General features: G+C 54.1%; 2 gene segments (V, D, J or C); both read left to right on the top strand.

Moving 5' to 3' along the window:
• The window catches only part of LOC112866698 (T cell receptor beta constant 2-like), a 197,090-nt gene extending 184,779 nt beyond the window's left edge, over positions 1-12,311 (top strand). Inside the window, 4 exon segments of the C gene segment in view lie at positions 10,559-10,945; positions 11,525-11,542; positions 11,677-11,783; positions 12,049-12,311. Of these exon segments, the coding sequence occupies positions 10,559-10,945; positions 11,525-11,542; positions 11,677-11,783; positions 12,049-12,069 (533 nt within the window).
• Positions 6,080-21,145, top strand: LOC147582998 (T cell receptor beta constant 2-like). The segment is given in 5 exon segments: positions 6,080-6,166; positions 19,434-19,820; positions 20,387-20,404; positions 20,539-20,645; positions 20,911-21,145. Coding segments are annotated over 5 exon segments (582 nt in total).
• Positions 21,146-21,733: the final 588 nt, after the last annotated feature.

Raw genomic sequence — 21,733 nt, 5'->3', positions numbered from 1 at the left:
CCCCCGCGTCTGGACTGCAGGGCTTTTGTGGGGCCACACAGGTCCTAGTTTGCAGGGTCTCACTACCTCCTTTCACTGGGACCCAGAGCTAATCACCTCGGAGATCCTTGCGCCAATCTCCTTGGCCTCTGCTGAGCCCCCTGTACACATACGCTTTCTAGCCCGGGTCGTACTGCCTCCCGGCAGCAGAAGGCCACACTGGACCCTCCCCCCACAACGTGCTCCTGTGTCTAAGGGAGACAACAGCCCCCACACTCTGCAGAAATCTGCCTCTTACCCATCCCATGTAATGAGACCCACACGTGTCTACCACACTGGGCACGTTACAGACATTTTTATATCTGGTCCCTTCTTGACTCTGAAGTGGTTACTATTCCAGTGGTACAGACAAGAAAGCAAAGGCTCAGAGAAGGTTGTTGGCTTATCAGGCACCTCCTCCAGCAGATAGTAAATCTGGACTTGGGCTCCTCGTTAGCCTGGCCCCGAAGCCTGTGCTCTCTCTACCCACCTCACTGTCTCTCCTGCTGCTGCTGGGGTCTGAGACGCTACCTGGCCGTGGGCTCTGATCTTTCACGGACTTGCGGGCCATTCTCTGCCTCCCTGTGCTTCACGGGGGCTCTGGTCCCTGACCATCTCCCAGCACTGCAGTCACAGAGGTCCTGCATGTGACATTGGCTCCCGACCTCCCACAACTTCTAAAATACACCCTGAGCTCTTTACCCTGCAGATGGGAGGGTCTTCCTTCTCTGCCCCGCCTGTATTTCCTTCCTCGGTCTCTCTCCACTCCTCTCCTCTCCTCTCTGTCTCTGCTCCTGTGCTCAGAGATCCTGGTGGCTCCTCCGACACGCCACGGACCTCTCACCTCTAGCTCTGCGTGTTACTGGTCCAGCTGGCTTGATGCCTTCCCACCTGCCCCTTCGCCTTCTTTAGGAAAGTCATTTCTGACGCCTCCTGCTCCGGGATCCTCCTCCCCCAGCCCTGTGTTGGCCCCGTTGGCCCTATAGTCTGAGGGAGGAGTCCTCCTCCTCCTCCTGCCACATGCTTACAGCGGTCAGTCCTGCTCCTGCTGCCTAGCAATTGTGGTTGTATCTACTTGGCCTTCAACGGTGAGCTCCTTAGGCAAGTAATCTTGTCTTACTCATCCTGGCACATTTAGTGATTACACAACATCTACAATAGAATAGGCACCCAGTGGTTGAATGACTCAAGTATGAGCTAGGACTGGAGGGAAATGTACAGAAGAAAGAAAGCGCCTTCTCCAAGTGCAGACCGGGGGACTGGTGGCACCAGCATCCCCTGGGAATTTAGGAGACATACAAATTCTGGCGCCCCTCCCCCATCTCCTGAGTCAGAAATTCTGCGATGGAGCTTGGCCTCTTGCATTTTTACAAGACTTCCAAGTCCTTGTGACGCACGCTAAAGCGTGAGAACCAATGCAGCAAAGGTATCCCTAGGCCAGTGCTCTCCGTGAAAGCAATAGTCCCTAACGCGTTTGCTGACTATATTCAGCCACCATAATGAAGCTTTATGTGTATTATCTGATTCAGATCTCTCAAGAACTCCATAAGGTAGGTGGTATTATTGTTAAAGGGGCTTGGTAACCGGCCCAGGGCCTCACAGACATAAGAGGGCCTGGGGTGGGTGGGAGTCCGGGCAGTCTGGCTCCAGGAGGCGGGCTTCCTTGAGGGGTGGAGGCCTCAGTGCCCTGCAGTGGCCCCAGCAGAGCCCTAGAACTTAGGGAGGGCTGGGTGTCAGTGCCAGCTGTCACTTCATTATGTATGACTTGGGGCGACTCATTTAGCCTCTTCAGATTTCAGTTTCATCTGAGGAAATCAGGAGACACATTTGGGGTTTAGATGAATCTAGAACTCACTTGAAAAGTTTCAAGAATTACACACATGTGAGATGCAATTTGTTTATCTGCTTCCCACATCTCAGCCTTGAGAAAGGCAGGCAGGTAACCCAGTTTCCCGCTGGGGGCGGGGGGGTGGGGTGGGGGTGGGGGGGGGTCCCCTCCAGCACGAACCACATTCTTCTCACGCCCTCAAGTGGCCACGCTGAGATGGCAAGGACTTCCGTCTAAAATAAATAAGGACAGGCTGCCCCCTGCTGCCCAAGATGATGAATGACCCCACTGGAACCAGCCTAACCAGCTAAACTCCTCTCACAGCGGGGGTGGGGGGAGGGGTTGGAGTTTTGGGACACCTTGGCGACTCAGTGGGTTAAGCAAGTGTTGGACTCTTGATTTCAGCTCAGGTCACTTCTTATGGTTTGTGAGATCAAACTCTGAGTCAGGATCTGCACTGACAGAGCAGAGCCCGCTTAAGATTCCCTGTCTCCCTCTCTCTCTGTTCCTTCCCCGCTGGCTCACACTGTCTCTTATTCTCTCAAAAATAATAAATAAACCTTAAAAAAAAAAAAAAAACTTCACGGGCATTTACGCACACTGACAGTGTGACTGAGTAGCAAACGGGGGGGGGGGGGGGGGCAAACTCCATCAGGACTGGAAGTAGGCAGAGCGGTATTCTTTGTAAGGCCGGTGTGGGGGAGAGTCCCCAGCTAAATGGCCGAAAGGAAACTTACCTAGAGGGTATATTACTGATATGCAATAAGGCAGGAAAACAGAAATAGATGAAAATAAATCATTACATCGACAAAAGAGATCCTCGGTGTGGGAAAGGAATAAAGAAGGAAGCTTGCCACTCTCCACTCTATAGAGGCCATCCGTGACCTTTTATTCAGGTTATTGGCAGAGTGTTGTGAGATCCAGCACTGTTCGTGAGTAAGAAGCACAGACTGTCTTTTCCTTTTTTCCCTAAATTCTCAGAGCCACACTATTGTACCCAGCTTGTGACACCACCAGATAGCACTCTGACATTCTTCATGGCTCGCGCCTGTGCTTTTCCTGGTCAGGGGACAAGCAGGGCATCCCAAGCACCGTGCTGAAATGGAAATACCCGGGGTAATTTTGTGCTTGTTTTGTTTATTTAAATACATAATAACTCCAATACTAGAGATTTTTTTTTTTCAACGTTTATTTATTTTTGGGACAGAGAGAGACAGAGCATGAACGGGGGAGGGGCAGAGAGAGAGGGAGACACAGAATCGGAAACAGGCTCCAGGCTCTGAGCCATCAGCCCAGAGCCTGACGCGGGGCTCGAGCTCACGGACCACGAGACCGTGACCTGGCTGAAGTCGGACGCTTAACCGACTGCGCCACCCAGGCGCCCCAAGATTTTTAACACAACGTATCCTAAGGACTACTGAGAAATATGCATTTTTCACAAGCTTCCTGAGTGATTGGGGACCCAGTATGTCAAGTCAGGACCATAACATATCTTCTTAGGTAAACTGATCTTCTTTGGAAAAAATAATGAGTTTGTAAATTACACAAGTAGGTTTCTTTTTTAAGTAGCACATTTCAAAATATTACTTAAAGCAATGTTTTCTTTGTATTTTCTTTCAATTTTTAAAGTTTTATTTTAAATAGATCATATAGCCACCTGGCTCAAAAACTGAAACAATACAATAAAGTTGAGACTGAAAAATGTTACTTTTACTTCTACCTTGTTTCTGTCTCCTCCAGCCATTCTTAGTAGGCAGTTACTTTGATCAGTTTCTTTTGTATCATTCTGGTGTATCTTTATGCAGAACCAAGCAAGCAGTTCTTATTCCCCTCCTTTGCGGGACAAAAGGCAATGTACAGCAATGCTAATCTGCAGCTTGCTTTTTTTCCACTTAACAATGTATCTTAGAGAGCTTTCTGTAGTATCATGAAACATTTGTATTTTTTTTTTTTTAGCATCGAGCAATATTCCATTTGGTGGATGTATCACAGATCATTTATCCAGTCCCTTCCTGATGGGCACTGGACTTTCCCCAATCTCTTTGCTACCCCCAGATAACGTAAATATTTTACAAACATTTTTTATTTGTCTGCAAGAATAACTACAGGATAAATGCCCAGATGTGAGATGTCCAGGTGAAAAAGTAAATGCATTTGTAGCTTTCATAGATATTTCCAAATTGGTCCCCACTTAGATGGGTATCCTTTTACGTGTAGAAATGCATATCCCACTACGCACAAGCTAATAGAATGTCTTCCCTAATTCAATTTTGTCAGTCACATTGGTGAACAAAGATATTTCAATGCAGCTTTTTCTTTGCAAGATTTTTTTCCTACGGTGAAGCACCATTTGCGTTACTTTTTCTCTGAACCATCTGTTCTTTGCCATTTTTATTGTGCTGCTGGATTATTTTCTTACTGATTTCTAGGAGTTCATTATATACTGGGGAGATCAGCCCTCATGAGGAAGATTGCAACTGTTCTCCCCATATTGTCATTTCTCTTTGGATTCTGCGTTTATTTTTCCACAGAAGTGTGTCATCGTTAAGGAGTGAAGTTTGTCTTTTTTTTTTTTTCTTCCAGATTTTAATAGTTTGAAACTTCACAGTTTGAAAGGCAATAAAAGGAAACACCATCGAGTGAAATAAGATCCAGGCCACTCAACTGGAGGTTGAATTTCAAGGTCTTCTTGTGCAGGAAAGTAAAACATCTACCAGCAACTTAAATGTGTCTGCCCCTCGGGGATAAAAAGGAGAAGGCTATGTCCATGACTGCATTTGAGCGTTCCTGCGACTTTATGCATCTGACTATTCATTTCCATGTCCCCAACTCCCTTTTCCTAACCTGACGTCTGAAGTCCACAAGAAGGGGGGCTGATGCACACAGGAGCCCTCCCATGTCCAAACCCACTTGAAAATATGCTGGAGCTCTCAGCTGTTATTTTGTCTCTACCTAGGGACCCCTACACGCCCCTGTCCTCCACCCCGTCCCTGCAGTGTAGCTCAAGGTCACTTCCCCTCCAGACCACCCTAGAGGTTCGGAGTTGGGCCAAAGGGTCTGAGTATTGCGGGATCCCATTCCCGGATGAAAGGTGTGGCCTCTGAGTGACAGAGCCACAGGCAGGCCTGAGGCTGAAAGGGGGCTGCTGCTTCTTGCTGGGTTGGGGGGTGGGGAGGGTGGGTCCCCACAGTGACGACATCTTGCAGAGGGGCGGAAACCAGGGAAAACCAGCCCCTGCAGCAGCCAGCCTTGCAAAGACACACAGCTCTGAGAAGCCAAGAACATCCTGAAGGAAGGGCATGGGGGTGGGGAGGAGCCCTTCCCCGGCCCGGTCTGCACCCCTGCCACCGCCTCGCACCAGGGGGAGTGATGTCACTGACCTGCCCTCCAATGCCCTTGAAGGAGCAGCTGCTCTGGTGGTTTCTCCCAAGCTCTGATGGGCAGAACCATGGGAGGGGTCGTTTTTTGTACAAAGCTGTAACATTGTGGGGACAGGGGGGGCCACGGTGATTCAACTCTACGGGAAAGCTTTACAAAAACCTTTCTGCCTTTCCCAACCCACAGTCTCTCCACTTTTGTCCTGGGTCACCGGCCTGAGGGTGGTTCAGGTCAGAACGCCTCCGCCTCACCCCTGTTCACCTGTCAAGCCAAGACCATGGATAAGGACAGGCTTGGATCGGGACTGAATCTTCCAGGCAGAGAGCCCAGATGCGAGAAGAATGTCTCAGTGGCCCCTCGGGTGAAGGACTCGGGAGACTCCTTCACTCCAAGCCCCACAGAACCAAGGACAAGGTCAGTGGGAAGGTGCATGGGAGGTGACCCATTCCACAGAGGAAGAAGCCAGAGATATCCCCGCTCTCCATGGATATGGTCACTGGCTCTAGGACCCTGCCTTTCTCTCCAGATCCACGTCCTTTTAATGGACCCTCAGAAAAAAATCAAGAAAGTAGTGTGGGACCCTCTGGATACACTCTGGCCATGCTCTGTGGCCCCAGGAGTCAGAGTTGAAAATGTTTTATGCAATATCGGTAAAACACAGGCAGGGATTTCTGACCCCAGCATCCTCAGACACCAGCTACAGCCCCCGTTTCTTTCCACGCCTCAAATTTGTTTGCCTCCTAGCCTGGAGTCACTGTGTGAACACTGAACTTTTCTTTGGAGCAGGCACCAGGCTCACAGTTATAGGTAAGCTAGACTCTGGGTCTTTCCAAGCCCCTCATAGGGGAAGCAGGTCCAAAATGGCAGGTCCATTTTAGAATGACCATATTCTGATGTGCTATGATTATACCTTCGGCCCAGGGACCAAGCTGACAGTCGTCGGTAAGGCGGTGGGGACTCCGGGCAGAGCATGACCGGGAGGATTCTATCCCAGAAAGTGTGGGAGGGAAGGGATCACCCAGCCCCTGGGTCCTGGGCAAGGAGATGTCATGCGCGCATCTGGGAACCAGTACCTGGGAGGGTCCCGGTCAGGGTAAACCCACGCAGCCACCGGTGGTCCTCTGTAAACTCAGAGCTGAGCCTCGGTGGTTCCGGCGGAGGAGGGAGAGGAGATAGCACTGCCCCCTCTGAATAGTTACCTGCCAGAGAAAACCTAGAGAGAGCCCAGAAGGCAATCAATGAGCCCTGATACGGGCCCACCTTCCTCACTGACTGGAACTCTCTGCAGGGGTTTCATATCTTCCCTTGCTCTGGATTTCACAGGAGGCCACACTGTCTCCTTTTTTCTGACTGTCCATGCACGGGGATATGCACGGGGATATGCAAAGTAGGGCTGGTGTCTCTGTGAGCGAAGAGATCCACGAACACCCCGATCTGTCCCTGAATCCCAGCTGAGCTCAGCAGACAAGGGGAGGTTCTGAAGCAGATCTGGGAGGCTGTGCTATGGCGAGACCCTCTATTTTGGGGAAGGGAGCCGGCTCGCTGTGGTAGGTAAGCTCGTCGAGGCTGGAGGGCTGGGAACCTACAAGGAGGGGCAGGGCTCCAGATGGAGCCTCTGTTCTGGGGGCTTAGCTTAAAGCACATTTTTATCAGAAAGATCTGAATTCTTGCCTTGAGGCGATCGGGAGGGAACGGCCTCCATCCCTGGTAATTTCACAGACTGGCCATGCCAAGTCTGGGTTCCCGTGCTGGGAGGCAAGTAGTCTCGTCTTGGGGTCACCGTGTCCATCTCCCGTCTCCTTGGAGCGCACCCCATCATGGCCACGGTAGATGGGAAGCCTCTAGCCTTAGAGCTAGCTTCGTCCTGCTGCTTTCCCCCCTCGTCCAGAAAAGAGAGGGACACGGGAGAAAGGGGTGGGGGTCACATGGCCACATTGGTCCCCTGACATTTCAGGCCATACGCGTGCCCCCTCTCCGCCTCCCAGTGCCAAAATTCTGCTACGGAAAGGGAGAAGGGAGCAGGCGGGTACACTTGGGAAGGGCAGGAATTGGACGCAGGTGGGCAGTTTTCCTAGCAGCCTGCAGTGTTGTGTAACAATGACAATTTTTCACAAGTGGAGCCAAGCTCTCTGTCTTGGGGAAGCAAGCGGCCTCCCTGGGGGGGTAGTGTGTTGGAAAAGTACAGTCCCAGGAGGACTCCGGAGACAGGGTGGGGACGGGGGCACAGCGGGAAAAGGCGCAGAGAGTGTGGGGAACAGAGTAGGTGCTAGAGCCCCCAGAAGTTTGGGTGGATGCTAGCTTCTGGAAGGAAAGGCCCCAGAGCAGCAATTCTGGGTTTGTCACACTCTTGCTGTGCTGTGGAGCAACCAGGCACAGTACTTTGGAGACAGGATTCAACTCTCTCTCTCAGGTAAGGAGCAGGACCAGGGTGGGAGAGCTGTGGTCCCTGGGACCCGGGGCCCCGTCTCTCCCCACGGCTGGTTGTCAGGGGTCAGGTAAACTCTCTTATCCTGGGGACCTTCTCCGGGGAGCTGTGGCTGCCATTGCTCTTGGTGTGGCTCACCTGGACCCTCTATTTGTCCTCCCTGGGTCTTCAGTCCTTGATGTGACCTCCTCGCTCTTTCCTCGGTTCATCCTTCCTTCTCATGTGTGTGCCTCTTCCCACCCTGAGCCTTCTCCTCTTTCCCCATCATATGCCTGGACCTTTCTCCAGGTCTCCTCTGGTCCAGAGCCACGCACCCAGGTGGAGAAGGTGGCAGAGCCTGTTCCCTGGGAGCTAGGACCTGCCCTCTGGCAGGAGACCCCCGCCCCAGGTTTTACCACAGCTCCCTGCAGCTGTGCTCCTATAACTTACCCCTCCACTTTGGGATGGGCACCAGGCTCACCGTGACAGGTTGGGGGCCACGCTCCGGGCGGGGGGGGTGCCCATGCGTGACCCATCAGTCCAGGAAGGAGACGGGGGTGACGGACAGAAGTCCGAGCCTCCCCCTCCCTCCGGGAGTTTCTCTGGCTGCTCTGCTGTGCTTGTCTCAGACCCTCGGGGGTAGACTTGGTCTTGGGGGCTTTGTGTTTTCTTGCTGTTTTCTCATTCTCCGGGCCGCCTTCTTTCACTCTCTTCTTTTTCAGGGGTGTGTTGTTTTACTTTCCCTTCTTTATCTGAGTCAGATCTTCTCCATCTTCCCTCCTGAGCTAACTCCAGTCCTTCATGGTTGACTCCATTTGGGCGAATGGGTCTGTTTTCTATGTCAAAATCCTTCTAACACCGTCCACCTGCTCAGAACTCCACCCTTGCCTTCCCTGTCCTCCTTCTCCATCTCCACCAGTCTCCAAAGACCCATGTGTGTCTTCCTGAAGGGATCTAGGGCTTTGGAGGCACAGGGGGTGGTGTGTGGACTGGCGAGGCTGGGGTTTAGGGGACATTTCTGAGCCCCGGGGACAGAAGGCGCGTCGCAGTGTCATGAAAGCTGCAAGGGGTTAGTGCTTGGCAGGATCCGAGGAGATAGGTGTGAATAAACTTTCTGATACAACTGGAAACTTAGGCCACCTTAGCAACAGATAAGGTACAAAGAAGAGAAAAGAGGCTGAGGCCCCATTTTCCAAACCTCAGGACCTGTGCTGGGATGGTAGGGTAAAGGGCCCATCATAAAACGCTAACACACCATTGGCATGCTCCGGAGGAGGGGGGCAGGCGGAGGGGAGGGGCAGGGATGGGATGAGTCTGGGCTGGGAACAGAGACAAGGCGGGAAGAACGGGAGAGTTGGTCCTACCAGATTGGTTGGCTCGAGCAGACTCTGTCCTGCAGAGACAGAGGCACATGCCGGTGAGTGTAATAAGTAGAAAGTACAAATTACTGAGGTTCGAAATGCCTGGGCTCAAGGGATAGTTGGGGGGGGGGGGGCGGGAGGAGGTTGAACAATCGGAAAGTGGAAATCTCAGAATCTCTGAGATCTATAAAATGGGGGTAATAGCGCCAGCCTCTAGGGGTGTTAAGTTGTTAGGGACTAACTTCTACGGACACCTTTATAAAAGGCTCACCTCATCGTGATAATCCTTTCTGCTCCTGGCGCTCATCATCACGTGTCAGAGTTTGGCCTTTTTCCAACCTCTGTCTCAATTTTCCCATTAGAAACATTTTTCAAATTTGGATAAAGTGGAAACATCCGGGTTCCCCACATTTCCGCTCCAAAAAAATCATTCCTCTGGTCAATATAGAGCCATAGATGGCAGAGTCCATTCTGGTTTAAAAAAAAAAAAAAAAAAAAAAAAGGAAGCTTAATAGATGGATGTGTTTTCTTTTATCCCTGTGTGTCTTTACATGAGGTCATGGCTTCCAACAACTCCAGAAATTCTCCCCTATCTGTCAGGCATGTAAAAGGGCCCAGGACTTTACAACATGAATGCTCAGATGAAATGGCCCTTGGACTTTGGAATTTGTTCATACCCAGCAAGGTTTTGCTGCTTTTAAAAATGTAAAGCTTGGCTGTGAACTAGGATTTCCAAAGCTGGCAGGGAGGCTTGCTGGGCATTGGAAGGAAAAAAGGGTTCAATCCATGAGCAATATCTTTCATGGGATTATAGCCAACCCGGGCAAGCTAGCACATACCCCATGTGCCCCAGTATAAGTGCAGCGAATGTGGAGCATCTGATAATAGCCAGAGACTTCATGGCTCCTCAAAGCAGGTTCTATGCTAAAGAAAGAAAGAAAGAGAGTCTTCTAGACAACAAAGGCTAATTCTAGTACCTGCTCCCCCTCCCTAAACGGACACTCAACACCTTGTACAAGAGAACAATGACAATTAGGAAAAGTCAGTTCGGTTTCCAGGATGATGTTGCTAGCGAGAGAACCCTCTGCCTCACAATCTGGTCTCATTCAGCTCTACTAAAGCTGCTTCTCCATCTAAAACAAGAGGCAGTCACACGGCGAAAAGGACTTTGAATGGGGAAGAAAAAGAGACACATATACTGTTTTGATAGATATGGAACAAGGCCTTGTTTAAGAGACTCTGCAAAGACAGCCAAGAGAATCAGGACCCATTGCTACCTTAGCCCAGAGAGTCTAAGTGTGTGCGTCCATGGAGGAACCCAGGAAAAAAATCGTGAAGTTGTGGGAGAATAACAACAGAGGACAGTGACCCCCAAACACACAGGACCTACAACTCCATAATTCTGCTTTAGGATGACCCCATTTCGAGCTCTCTCTGTCTCTGTCTCTCTCTGTCTCTCTCTCCATCACACACACACACACACACACACACACACACACACACACACTGTCCTTCCAAACCCAGACAGCTCTCAGACCAGGCCTGGCCCCAACCCCTCTTCCCTTGCAGAGGACCTGAAAAAGGTGAGCCCTCCCAAGGTCACAGTGTTTGAACCATCAGAGGCAGAGATCTCCCGGACCCTGAAGGCCACGCTCGTGTGCCTGGCCACAGGCTTCTACCCCGACCACGTGGAGCTGAGCTGGTGGGTGAACGGGAAGGAGGTGCGCGACGGGGTCAGCACGGACCCTGAGCCCTACAAGGAACAGTCCGGCGCGAATGTCTCCAGCTACTGTCTGAGCAGCCGGCTGAGGGTCTCCGCCACCTTCTGGCACAACCCTCGGAACCACTTCCGCTGCCAGGTCCAGTTCTACGGGCTCGGGAAGGATGACCAGTGGGACTACCCCGAGGCCAAACCCGTCACCCAGAACGTCAGTGCCGACACCTGGGGCAGAGCAGGTGAGCTGGGGGGGGGGGGGGGGGTGGGGGGGGGATGGGCAGGGGGGTGAGTTGGGGCACAGAAAGGGGGTCCAGGCAGGCAGAAGACCAGAAAGACTGGATGCAGAAAACGGGGGGTGGGTGGGGTGGGGCAGAGCGGGAAGACCAAAGCCCACTCTGAGGGTGAGCGGGCCCCTCGGGCTCATTCCCCCCCTCCCCCTCCCCAACCCCGCATCCTCAGCCCCACAGGGCCTTGCCGCTGGGGCCCCTCAGTGTCCCAGCCCGTGGGGCTCAGCTCCAAGCGGGGTGCCCCCACCCCCGTGCCACCACGTTCCACGGGTTTCAGGGATGCGAGGCTGTGCTGGCTCAGCACAGGAGGGACCGTCCAGCCTGAGAGCGGGCTGGTCTGAGCCTGGGAGTCCGTGCCCACCTGCGAGGTGGACTCCGCCTGTCATGTTAGTGACCTTCGTGTCGTTCTTAACTGGAGTACAGTTGACAGGTGACTCCGGGTTAGTTTCAGGTGTGCCCAACTTAGCAGCTCTTCCTCCGCCTTAGGAGATGGGGTCTCTCATCCATTTCCCTCCCCCTTTTCTCTTGCAGACTGTGGCTTCACTTCGGGTGAGTGACCCTCTCCCCCTCTTCCTCTCTGCCTCCCTGGCACCAGAGCTGGGGCACCCCTGGACCCTGGGGGCGAGTGGGAGCCAGGGGCGCTGGCTCACAGGGAGCTCTGTGCTGTCCCTTCCTGCCCACAGCGTCCTACCAGCAGGGGGTCCTGTCGGCCACCATCCTCTATGAGATCCTGCTGGGGAAGGCCACCCTATATGCCATCCTGGTCAGCGTCCTCGTGCTGATGGCCAAGGTACGGAGGCGGGCAGGACGGGGCGGGCAGGCTGGAGGGAGAGGGTAGAACCTGGAATGTGAGGGGACCGCAGAGCCTGACCCGGGCCTGATATTTCCTGTGTCTCAAAGAAATTATAAGGTGGCTGCCAGACTGGGGAGAACGTTACAGGATGCGGCACCAGAGGATGGGGAGAGCTAGTGGCTGTACCCCAAGTCGGGCGCAGAGTCAGGTTCTCCTACTGTTTGTGGCCCCTGGGACCCTGACAATGCCCTCTCTTCCTCAGGTCAAGAGAAAGGATTCCTGAAGCCATCTGGGAGGAGGAGTCCTGAGCTTCCAGTCGGCCATTGCCCCAATATGGATCCTCCTTTTCCCACTTATAGCCAGTGCTTCTGAAGAGCTGTTTTCATCCCTCTGCTCACCCCAGTAGCTACCCCTTATGTGCATGCACACGCAGTCGCTCACGACTCAACTTGCCCTAAGCCGGGGGGCCTCGCGTGACGAAATTGACTGAATCAATAAAAATGGCCTGTTCTGGCTTGACTCTGCCTTGTGAGTGTCGGGATATCTCTTCCGCCCATCTCTGACTTCCCATGTGACTCGCGTCAGGAGAGAGACCACAGGTATTCGAGGAAAGTGAGGGACCCAACCTGTGGTCAGCAATCCTCCTCCCTTGCCAGGAGAACTTTAGTAAATGTGAATGGTAGTGATGAGATGAAAGGAGGCTTACTCGGGAACAGCCCAGAAAAATGGTGACGTTTCCTACAGGAACTTCGTGTCCCCCCTGGACAAAGGTGTTCTGAAAAAGAGCCCACGCCCACAGGCGTGCCCACCGGCAACTGGTCAGGTAGCCCCGGCTAACGCAGCTTGCTTTCACACATATGGGCCAGCTCCCTTTCCGCCCTCTCACTGAGGACATGACCGTCTTCACTTGACAAGCAGGCTTCCCGGCCGCGAAGAGAACACGCTGACTTGGAGATGTATTCGCAGTAGCAGAGGGGCGTGAAAATGTCCCCTGATCGCTCCCGGGAGGGTAGAAAATAAAGGCCCTTAAAACCAAGAATCGGCCCTATTGCTATTTCTAGAAATCCTTTAAGAGCTCTTGGTGGTCTCATTGTCACCATGGTGACGCGGCCCACTGTCCTGAGGATGGCACAGGGGACCCGGCAGTGGTCCTCTGCCTCTTTGCTCCACGCATACCTCACTCGTCTCCCCCTGCATCCCTGAGCCACGTGCTCTCGGACTGTTTTGCCCTCCTTTACCTGGAGTGACCTAGTACTCTGACTCCTACTTATTCTTAAAGCTTTAGCTCCAACATCTGCCCCCCAAGAAGCCTTGTCAGGAGCTTCCTTGCCCCTTACTCCCTGAGGGTGGCCCACATGCATCCTATACTTGGCTACCATAGTGCACATGCCTTCATGAGACACATGCCACACTTGAAGGGCACTGCCCCTTCACCCCTTCAAGTGTCCCCGTCTGACACTCGGCTCCTTGAGAACAAGGACATGTTTTATTACAGTGTCCCTAGGATATGGCATAGCACTTTGGTTCAGTGTGAGTACACAACAAACGATCTTTGAGTAAGTGAGTACATAAAGGAGTGGGCCCCAAGTGACCCAGTTCAGGAGAAGACATCACCATAAGGCCTGTCTGAAGTAGCCACACTCACAGGACTGTGACATACAGCCTTCTCTCTGTGTTGCAACACATGAGATACTCAGATGTGTGTGTGCACATATACAACACACACACACACACGCATGTACATACAATTATATATACATATATATGAGACAACAAAGACCTCTTAAAGGATTTCTAGAAATAGTGATAGGGCTGATACTTGGTTTTAGGGACCTTTAGTATCTATAACACATATATAATATATATTGTATATATATATGCTGATATGTATGAATGCACTAATAGTGCACTAATAGTGCAGATGCACTAACTCACTCATTAAGCCCATATCACTGCAATGTTCTGCTATTAACCCCCAAGAAAATAAAGATATCCAAGTCACTTCCCTGACCATGAGGGGGGATCTCATGTATAGAAAGCGTTGAAATAGAAAGTGATGCTTTGAAATGGCAACGTGAGCTGTCTGCTAAAATGCAGCCAGAGGCTAGCTCTTGGTTTCCCACTGGGATCATCAGGGAGGAGTCTGAGAAGGTGGAAAACCCTTCAGAGAAGAGTCGGTCTGATCGTCCGCGTGGATGGGTGGTGGTGGGCAGTCAGAGGCATGAACCAGATCCGAAACAACAGGGCCAGGTGCTCGTGGGTGCTTAGCCAGAGGTGAGGTTCAGGGAATGCAGGGAAAAGACGTTAGGGAGGTCGGTGCAGGCTCATCTGAGGGCAGGCTCAGGTCCTTGCAAACAGCACGAGGCCTGGCACATAGTAGGTGCTCATGTTGCGTGTGGAATACACGAAGGATGAGGAGCTTGGACTTTGTGCAGGGAGCACTGGGGGTTACAGAGGTTTCCCAGCTGTCTGTCCCCATGCCACAAGCTGCCATCACCTGTTCTGTGGATTCCACTCCTGGCTCCTCCCACCCGCCTCACTATAAATGCCAGTCTGTGCAGGTGGGCACAGTGAGTCCCAGAGGGGAGACCCGGCGACATAGGTCTCCTCAGAGTGGTGTGTGCCTCCGTGAAGGGGCCTCTCTGCCCCACCAGCCCTCTGCCACCTGTGCTTCCTGTCTCTGCCCGGTGGTTGGGGGAGGGGGCCAGAGGGAAGGAAATATTTTTGTATCACGCTGTAACATTGTGGGGGCGGGAGTAGCACACAATGATTCAGGTAGAGGAGGTGCTTTTACAAAAAGCTCTGCCTCAGCAAATATCCCCACCCAGCCCAGGGAACACTCCTGGATGGGGCGTGGCTGGGAGAGTCTCTGGAGCTGGTCCCTGACGGGCGCTTGCGTGGACCTGGACTCAGGGAACGCCTCTGTATCTCCCTGTTGCAGACAGCTTCCTAGGAAGTGTCAAAGTGGGATCATCACACAGCACTTTTCACAAACCTCGCCCTTGACAGAGTATTTGCACATGCGTTACTTGTGAAGAACTCACTACAACACCGTGGGAGAGATGTTATCCCATTTTTCAGATGAAGGAACTAAGGCCAGAGAGGTTGCAGGCCCTATAAGTTCTAAGAGACGGGGGTCTAGCCTGGAACACTCCCCAACTCCAGCCCAAACCACCCTTCACCGATCCCCATTCATTTTCCACCTCCACTGTTTTGTCCCCAAGCCAAGCTGATTCTCCTCTGCATATTGGCCATGACCTCCTACAGTATCCAGGTTACTATGTCAGGCTAGTTCCTTAAGTGGGGAGAGAGAAGCCCGGGAAGGAGAAGAGCGCGCCCTCAGCTCGTGCCAAAGGAAGTAGGAAGAAGCAGAAATTTTTGGCAGCCCCTGCCCACTGTGCTACAATAATGAGCAGCACTTTGGGCCAGGGACCCGGCTCACTGTCCTAGGTAAGAAAGCTCCAGGTGGGAGGGAGGGTGCGTTGCCCAGCCTGGACACCTCCCCCACCGACCCTGGCTCTCAAGGAGTGGGTGCTGGCCCCTCCTGGGCCCTAGTCCGGGAAGGCAGGTTTGAGTCTGGGTTCCCAAGGCCGTGCAAACACCGGGCAGCTGTATTTTGGGGCTGGTTCCAAGCTGATCGTGCTGGGTAAGGACCGAGCGCTCCGCGGGGTGGGATGGAGAGGTGGGCAGCTGCCCGGCTCCGTTTGGGGGTCCCGCTCAGAGGCGGGGCTCAGGGCCAGGGCCGGGACTCCCGGGGTCCGGGTGCTGGGCGCGCAAGGGAGCCGGGCTGGCGGGAGAGGGCAGCGCCGGGTTTTTGTCCTGGGGCTCTGGGCCGTGAGCACAGAAACTCAGTATTTCGGCACAGGTACCCGGCTGACCGTGCTAGGTAAGCGGGGGTGCCCGGGAGGCGCCGGGGAACGCGACAGGGCCGGGGACGGGGGGGCGGGCCTGTTTTTGTGCCGCGACCGGGGGCTGTGAGCCAAAATCCTCTGTACTTCGGCCCCGGAACCCGGCTGTCGGTGCTAGGTGAGCGCGGCGGGGGGCGGCCGGGTGCGCGTCAGGGGGGCCCGGGGCTGTGCAGCCTCCGCCCCGACCTTCGGCCGGCAGCCGGCTGACCGTCGTGGGTGAGTGGTCGCGGGGTCGGGAGGGAAGGCGGCGGGTCCCGGGGCCGGTCCCGCCTGCGCACCACCTGGGCACCCCCTGGGCACCCGCTGGGCGCCCGCCGGGCTCCCCGCGCCGGCCTGGGCTGCGAGGCGGGGTGGGCGCTGCTGGGTTTGCGTGCGGGACTGGACCTCTGTGCTCCTACGAGCGCTATTTCGGCCCCGGCACCAGGCTCACCGTCTTAGGTAAGGTTGGGGAGTCTGCTCCCCGCCCCCCCCCCCCCCGGCGTCCCCGTCCCAGCCCCTCTGTCCCCGTGTAAGGGGCGGGTGGGCCGGGGCGCGCTGTCCATCTGCGGGGTCAGCCCTGCAAAGGGGGCGGGGACCGGGTCCTCCCGCGCCGCGAACCAGGCGGAGGGCAAAGGGGGCTTTAGGTCTCTTTTCCTGCTCCGGAGGTACTTAGGGCCAGGGTGAGTGGGGGACGAGAGGGTTGATTAGGACTCAGGGCCACCGGATTAGAGGACCAGACAGAGAAGGGAAACCCCAGGCTGGGGGAGGCGCAGGTGTAGCTGCTACGCAGAGCTGGGAGCCGGAGGGGGGCGGGGGGGGGGGGGGGGGGAGAAGCAGGGCCAGCAAGGGATGGCGGGCACCCGGCCTAGCCGGCTCCTGGGAGGGCTCAATGGAGGGGAGGCCGCTGGACAGAGGAGGAAAGGGATAAAAAGCGGGAGAGGAAGAGAGAGGCCAGAAAAATAGTGAAGGAAGGCATCAAACAAGCAGGGTTCCCTGATTTACTGTTCAGCATTTAAAGTTAGATTTAACCCCCTGCCTTCCTCTCCTGAGCGGGAGGCCCCTGAGGTGTGCCTACAGCACCAGTCCTGCCTTGGGCTGGACTGGAACCTCAGCCCTGGGGGGTGCATTCACTCCCCCACCATGTCTCCCTCTGTCCCCACCCCCACCCCAGCCTGAAATCTCAGACCTCACACCAAGTTCAACAGCCCAGGTGGGCAGGAGTTCATTTGTCCCAAACATACATTGAAATGCAGACTTGGTGTTTGTGGGTTGAGAAAACTTCCCAGGGGGATCCCAAGCTCCTAGATCTGGAAAGCACCTGGATGGAACATCCCCTGGTGCTGAGAATGTTGAGGCCACAGAGGGGAAGAAACTCACAAGACTGGTACAGGAACCTGGACTATTTTGATGACAGCAGGCACTATTTGGAGTTAGACTGTCATTAAGCTGGAGCCAGTGGGGCTTGGCTAAACTTTGTCCCTGGGAAAGGCCAGATTCCTGCAATCAGCAGGGGTGAGGAAAAGACCAGGCTTTAGAGCCAGAGAAAACTGGGTCCCAATCCCTGGCTTACTAGTGAGCAGGCGACCTTGGGCAGATGAATCTGTGTGAAGCTGGGTCCTCTCTATAATGTCATCACCAATACCTATCACTTACCATTGCTGTGCAGATGACATAGGACCCTGTATGTCAAGTACTCGGCAATGGTGGATTGTTATCATTCAGCCCTTCTCTTCCCCACCCTTCCCCTAGGTGGTCCCTGGGGAGTGAGGGCAGAGGGTGAGCCCAGTGCCAGAGGAGGGACAGGATTTGACCTGTGGATAATGGAGAGGAGGGCTGGCTATATGTGAGCGGTGGACTGGGAACAAGAAAGAAACTTCACAAATCTGCCTGAGGCTAGTCCAACCCACAGAGCGGATACAAACAGAGGCTCACTGGTACCAAACTTACACCCACCTAGGCAAGCTCACCCACACCCCGCAGGGACTCACAAACATGGAAGGATAAAGTGACCCGGCCTCACAAGGAGCTGTGTAGACAGTGCCCTAGAGTGCCGTCCAGGTCCTGTTTGTCCTGCCAGTAAACATCACACCTGGCTCAAAGGACATCATTAATTTTGCAGGAAGGACTGAGTGTTTGACAATGAGGGGGTCAGAGGGGTGCCCCAGGAAAGCTGGTACAATTCCAGAGCCAGGGTCTTTGCGACAAGACTGAAGACGCCAGGCTGAGCAGGGTGGTTGATGGAGCCGGGCAGTATAGCTATTAGTTAGCCTGTTAGTACTTCAGGCTGGGTCAGCCAGGAAAAACCTAGGGACATAGGGGCAGTTAGCAAGTAGACGTTTGCAGGGAGACAAAGCTGACAGGTTGGGAGGCCAGATCAGCTCAAAAGGAAGATGCCAAGCTCTTGTTAAGAATTTCAAGACGGTGACAGCAGCCGGGAAGCCAAGAGTGGGGCCTTTGTAAACGTGGGGTCCTGAACACGGGTCACACACCCATGAGGCTGGCCCTGGAAGTTAGGTCACAGCCCTAGAAATGTGAAGCATCCCCTAGAAGAACATTTTCTCCATCTTCCAGGCTAAACTAGATTCTCATAAGAATGAGATTTTGCATTTTAACAGAATTGCCAAGAAACAAACGAAAAAATCAGCAGAAAGCAAAGGAGTGGGATACAATGAATGGAGAGCAGGCCCAGGAGAAGTGAGCCAGGCTGATGAGAAGGTGGCCTGGGCCTTTACCCACGACTCTGCAGAGGAGACGCTCAGGACAAAACTTGTCTCAAAGCAACTGCTAGCAAGAATTTGCTCTGAGGATCTCAGATGCTTATTTAGGGAGCTGACTGGTAGAAAAAAAAGGATAACATTTGGAAGCAAAAGAGCAAAGAAGGTTGAGGAATCCTTGAATTTGACATAAGGAGACATTGCTCTCCGTCTGAGCTTAGGAAACTTGGGGGCGTACCCGAAGGCAGACGAATGGCCAGGATGACCTCATGAACCACAAAAAAAAAAAAAAAAAAAAAAAAAAGGCAGAAAATCTCACATTCTCATGAGCGCACCATAAAACAAAAGTGTACCCTCACACAGGTGCACGACCCTATGCCATCTGTATATTGTCATCTGAAGAAAATCCCCAGCCCCCAAATGCCCCCCTTATCCCCAGTTCCCCATTACCACCTGAGCCTCTTAGATTCAGATGCAATTCACCGGCTCAGGACAGGAGCCTTCTGAATGTTTACATCACGTAAACCCCCCAGCCCCTCTGGAGAGTCAGTGTCCTAATCCTCCCTTCACAAGAAGGAAGAATGATGCAGGGAAATTAAGACATCATCCCAAAGTCACAGTGGTGGGCAACATCAAGTTTTAGGATTTGGATCCTATTATTCTGATTCCAATCCTGTGCTCACTCCCCTGAAATAACTACTACATAATATGGTGAAATGTAGACAGGTGAGCTTTTACTGATGGAGAAGAAATCAAATAACATTAATGAAGGGACATTACTCAAGATGTCTGTAGGGTAACTACAAAGGACAGGAAAGGCAGGAGAACAATGACAGAGGAATGGGACAGTGACCCCCAAACACACAGGACCTAAACTCCATTTTTGCTTTAGGATGACCCCATTTCCAGCTCTCTCTGTCTCTGTCTCTCTGTCTCTCTCTGTCTCCCTCTCCATCACACACACACACACACACACACACACACTGTCCTTCCAAACCCAGACAGCTCTCAGACCAGGCCTGGCCCCAACCTCTCTTCCCTTGCAGAGGACCTGAAAAAGGTGAGCCCTCCCAAGGTCACAGTGTTTGAACCATCAGAAGCAGAGATCTCCCGGACCCTGAAGGCCACGCTCGTGTGCCTGGCTACAGGCTTCTACCCCGACCACGTGGAGCTGAGCTGGTGGGTGAACGGGAAGGAGGTGCGCGACGGGGTCAGCACGGACCCTGAGCCCTACAAGGAACAGTCCGGCGCGAATGTCTCCAGCTACTGTCTGAGCAGCCGGCTGAGGGTCTCCGCCACCTTCTGGCACAACCCTCGGAACCACTTCCGCTGCCAGGTCCAGTTCTACGGGCTCGGGAAGGATGACCAGTGGGACTACCCCGAGGCCAAACCCGTCACCCAGAACGTCAGTGCCGACACCTGGGGCAGAGCAGGTGAGTGGGGGGGGGGGCCCGGGGGGATGGGCAGGGGGGTGAGTTGGGGCACAGAAAGGGGGTCCAGGCAGGCAGAAGACCAGAAAGACTGGATGCAGAAAACGGGGGGTGGGTGGGGTGGGGCAGAGCGGGAAGACCAAAGCCCACTCTGAGGGTGAGCGGGCCCCTCGGGCTCATTTCCCCTCCCCTCCCCCCCGCATCCTCAGCCCCGCAGGGCCTTGCCGCTGGGGCCCCTCAGTGTCCCAGCCCGTGGGGCTCAGCTCCGAGCGGGGTGCCCCCACCCCCGTGCCACCACGTTCCACGGGTTTCAGGGATGACGAGGCTGTGCTGGCTCAGCACAGGAGGGACCGTCCAGCCTGAGAGCGGGCTGGTCTGAGCCTGGGAGTCCGTGCCCACCTGCGAGGCGGACTCCGCCTGTCATGTTAGTGACCTTCGTGTCGTTCTTAACTGGAGTACAGTTGACAGGTGACTCCGGGTTAGTTTCAGGTGTGCCCGACTTAGCAGCTCTTCCTCCGCCTTAGGAGATGGGGTCTCTCATCCATTTCCATCCCCCTTTTCTCTTGCAGACTGTGGCTTCACTTCGGGTGAGTGACCCTCTCCCCCTCTTCCTCTCTGCCTCCCTGGCACCAGAGCTGGGGCACCCCTGGACCCTGGGGGCGAGTGGGAGCCAGGGGCGCTGGCTCACAGGGAGCTCTGTGCTGTCCCTTCCCGCCCACAGCGTCCTACCAGCAGGGGGTCCTGTCGGCCACCATCCTCTATGAGATCCTGCTGGGGAAGGCCACCCTATATGCCATCCTGGTCAGCGTCCTCGTGCTGATGGCCAAGGTACGGAGGCGGGCAGGACGGGGCGGGCAGGCTGGAGGGAGAGGGTAGAACCTGGAATGTGAGGGGACCGCAGAGCCCGACCCGGGCCTGATATTTCCTGTGTCTCAAAGAAATTATAAGGTGGCTGCCAGACTGGGGAGAACGTTACAGGATGCGGCACCAGAGGATGGGGAGAGCCAGCGGCTGTACCCCAAGTCGGGAGCAGAGTCAGGTTCTCCTACTGTTTGTGGCCCCTGGGACCCTGACAATGCCCTCTCTTCCTCAGGTCAAGAGAAAGGATTCCTGAGGCCAGCTCCAAAAGCGTATCCTGAGTTCATAATCCTCACCCCGGATTCTCCTTTACATGCTTCCAGCCCGTGTTTCTAAAAGCGTGATTCTCTCTCCGCCTCTTATCTCCTTCCTGCCGGGTTATCTGTCCCTTCGCCCCACTTCCCTGTGGATTGAGCTCCTCAGCCCTGACACTGAAAGAGACTAAAACAATAAAAAGCATCGTGCCAGGCCTGGCTGTGTCTCAGAAGTGTCTGTGAAGTTCTGCCCTCCAAAGACCTAGCAAAGGCACCACCCCTCTGGCACATGAAACCACTGACCCTTCTTCCTAAGCGATGCTGCTTCCTCCCGTTCATCCTGAGGGAGGATGGGCTCCCTGATCCACACCAGCCATTCCAAGCTCCCGGTGTGTGGGGTTGGTCTGCAGGGTAAGGGGCTGGGCACAAGAGAGCCCTAACCCCACCTTGGCATGGGGCACAGGGCAGGGCAACCTGTGTGTTGGAATGCTTGGTCATTTCTCAATTCGAGACTCGAGTTTCATTTATTATGCATTTAGGTTTTATCCACGTCTGTTCTTAATGCCTCCTTCAGACCTAGCTCCAGTCTGCCTATCTAGAAGAATCCAGAAGAAGGCACAGAGTTGAAACCCCTGATAAGTGAAGTCCAGAGATCTCACAGAAGTGGGGCATGTGGAGGCAGGCCCTGGGGGGTGGGGGGAGGGAGGTGGGGTCCGGTAGGGGCTGAGGTGTGACACCTGAGTGACCCTTCGCTCGGTGGGATGGAGAGCGGGCCACCCCAAATGCAGCCCGTCAAGCACATCC

Source organism: Puma concolor, chromosome A2 (genome assembly GCF_028749965.1).
Source record: "Puma concolor isolate L17-30 chromosome A2, mPumCon1.1.hap2, whole genome shotgun sequence".
Taxonomy (NCBI): Eukaryota; Metazoa; Chordata; class Mammalia; order Carnivora; family Felidae; genus Puma; species Puma concolor.
Note: the sequence above shows the minus strand (reverse complement) of the source record. Positions and strands in the feature narration are given on the sequence as shown.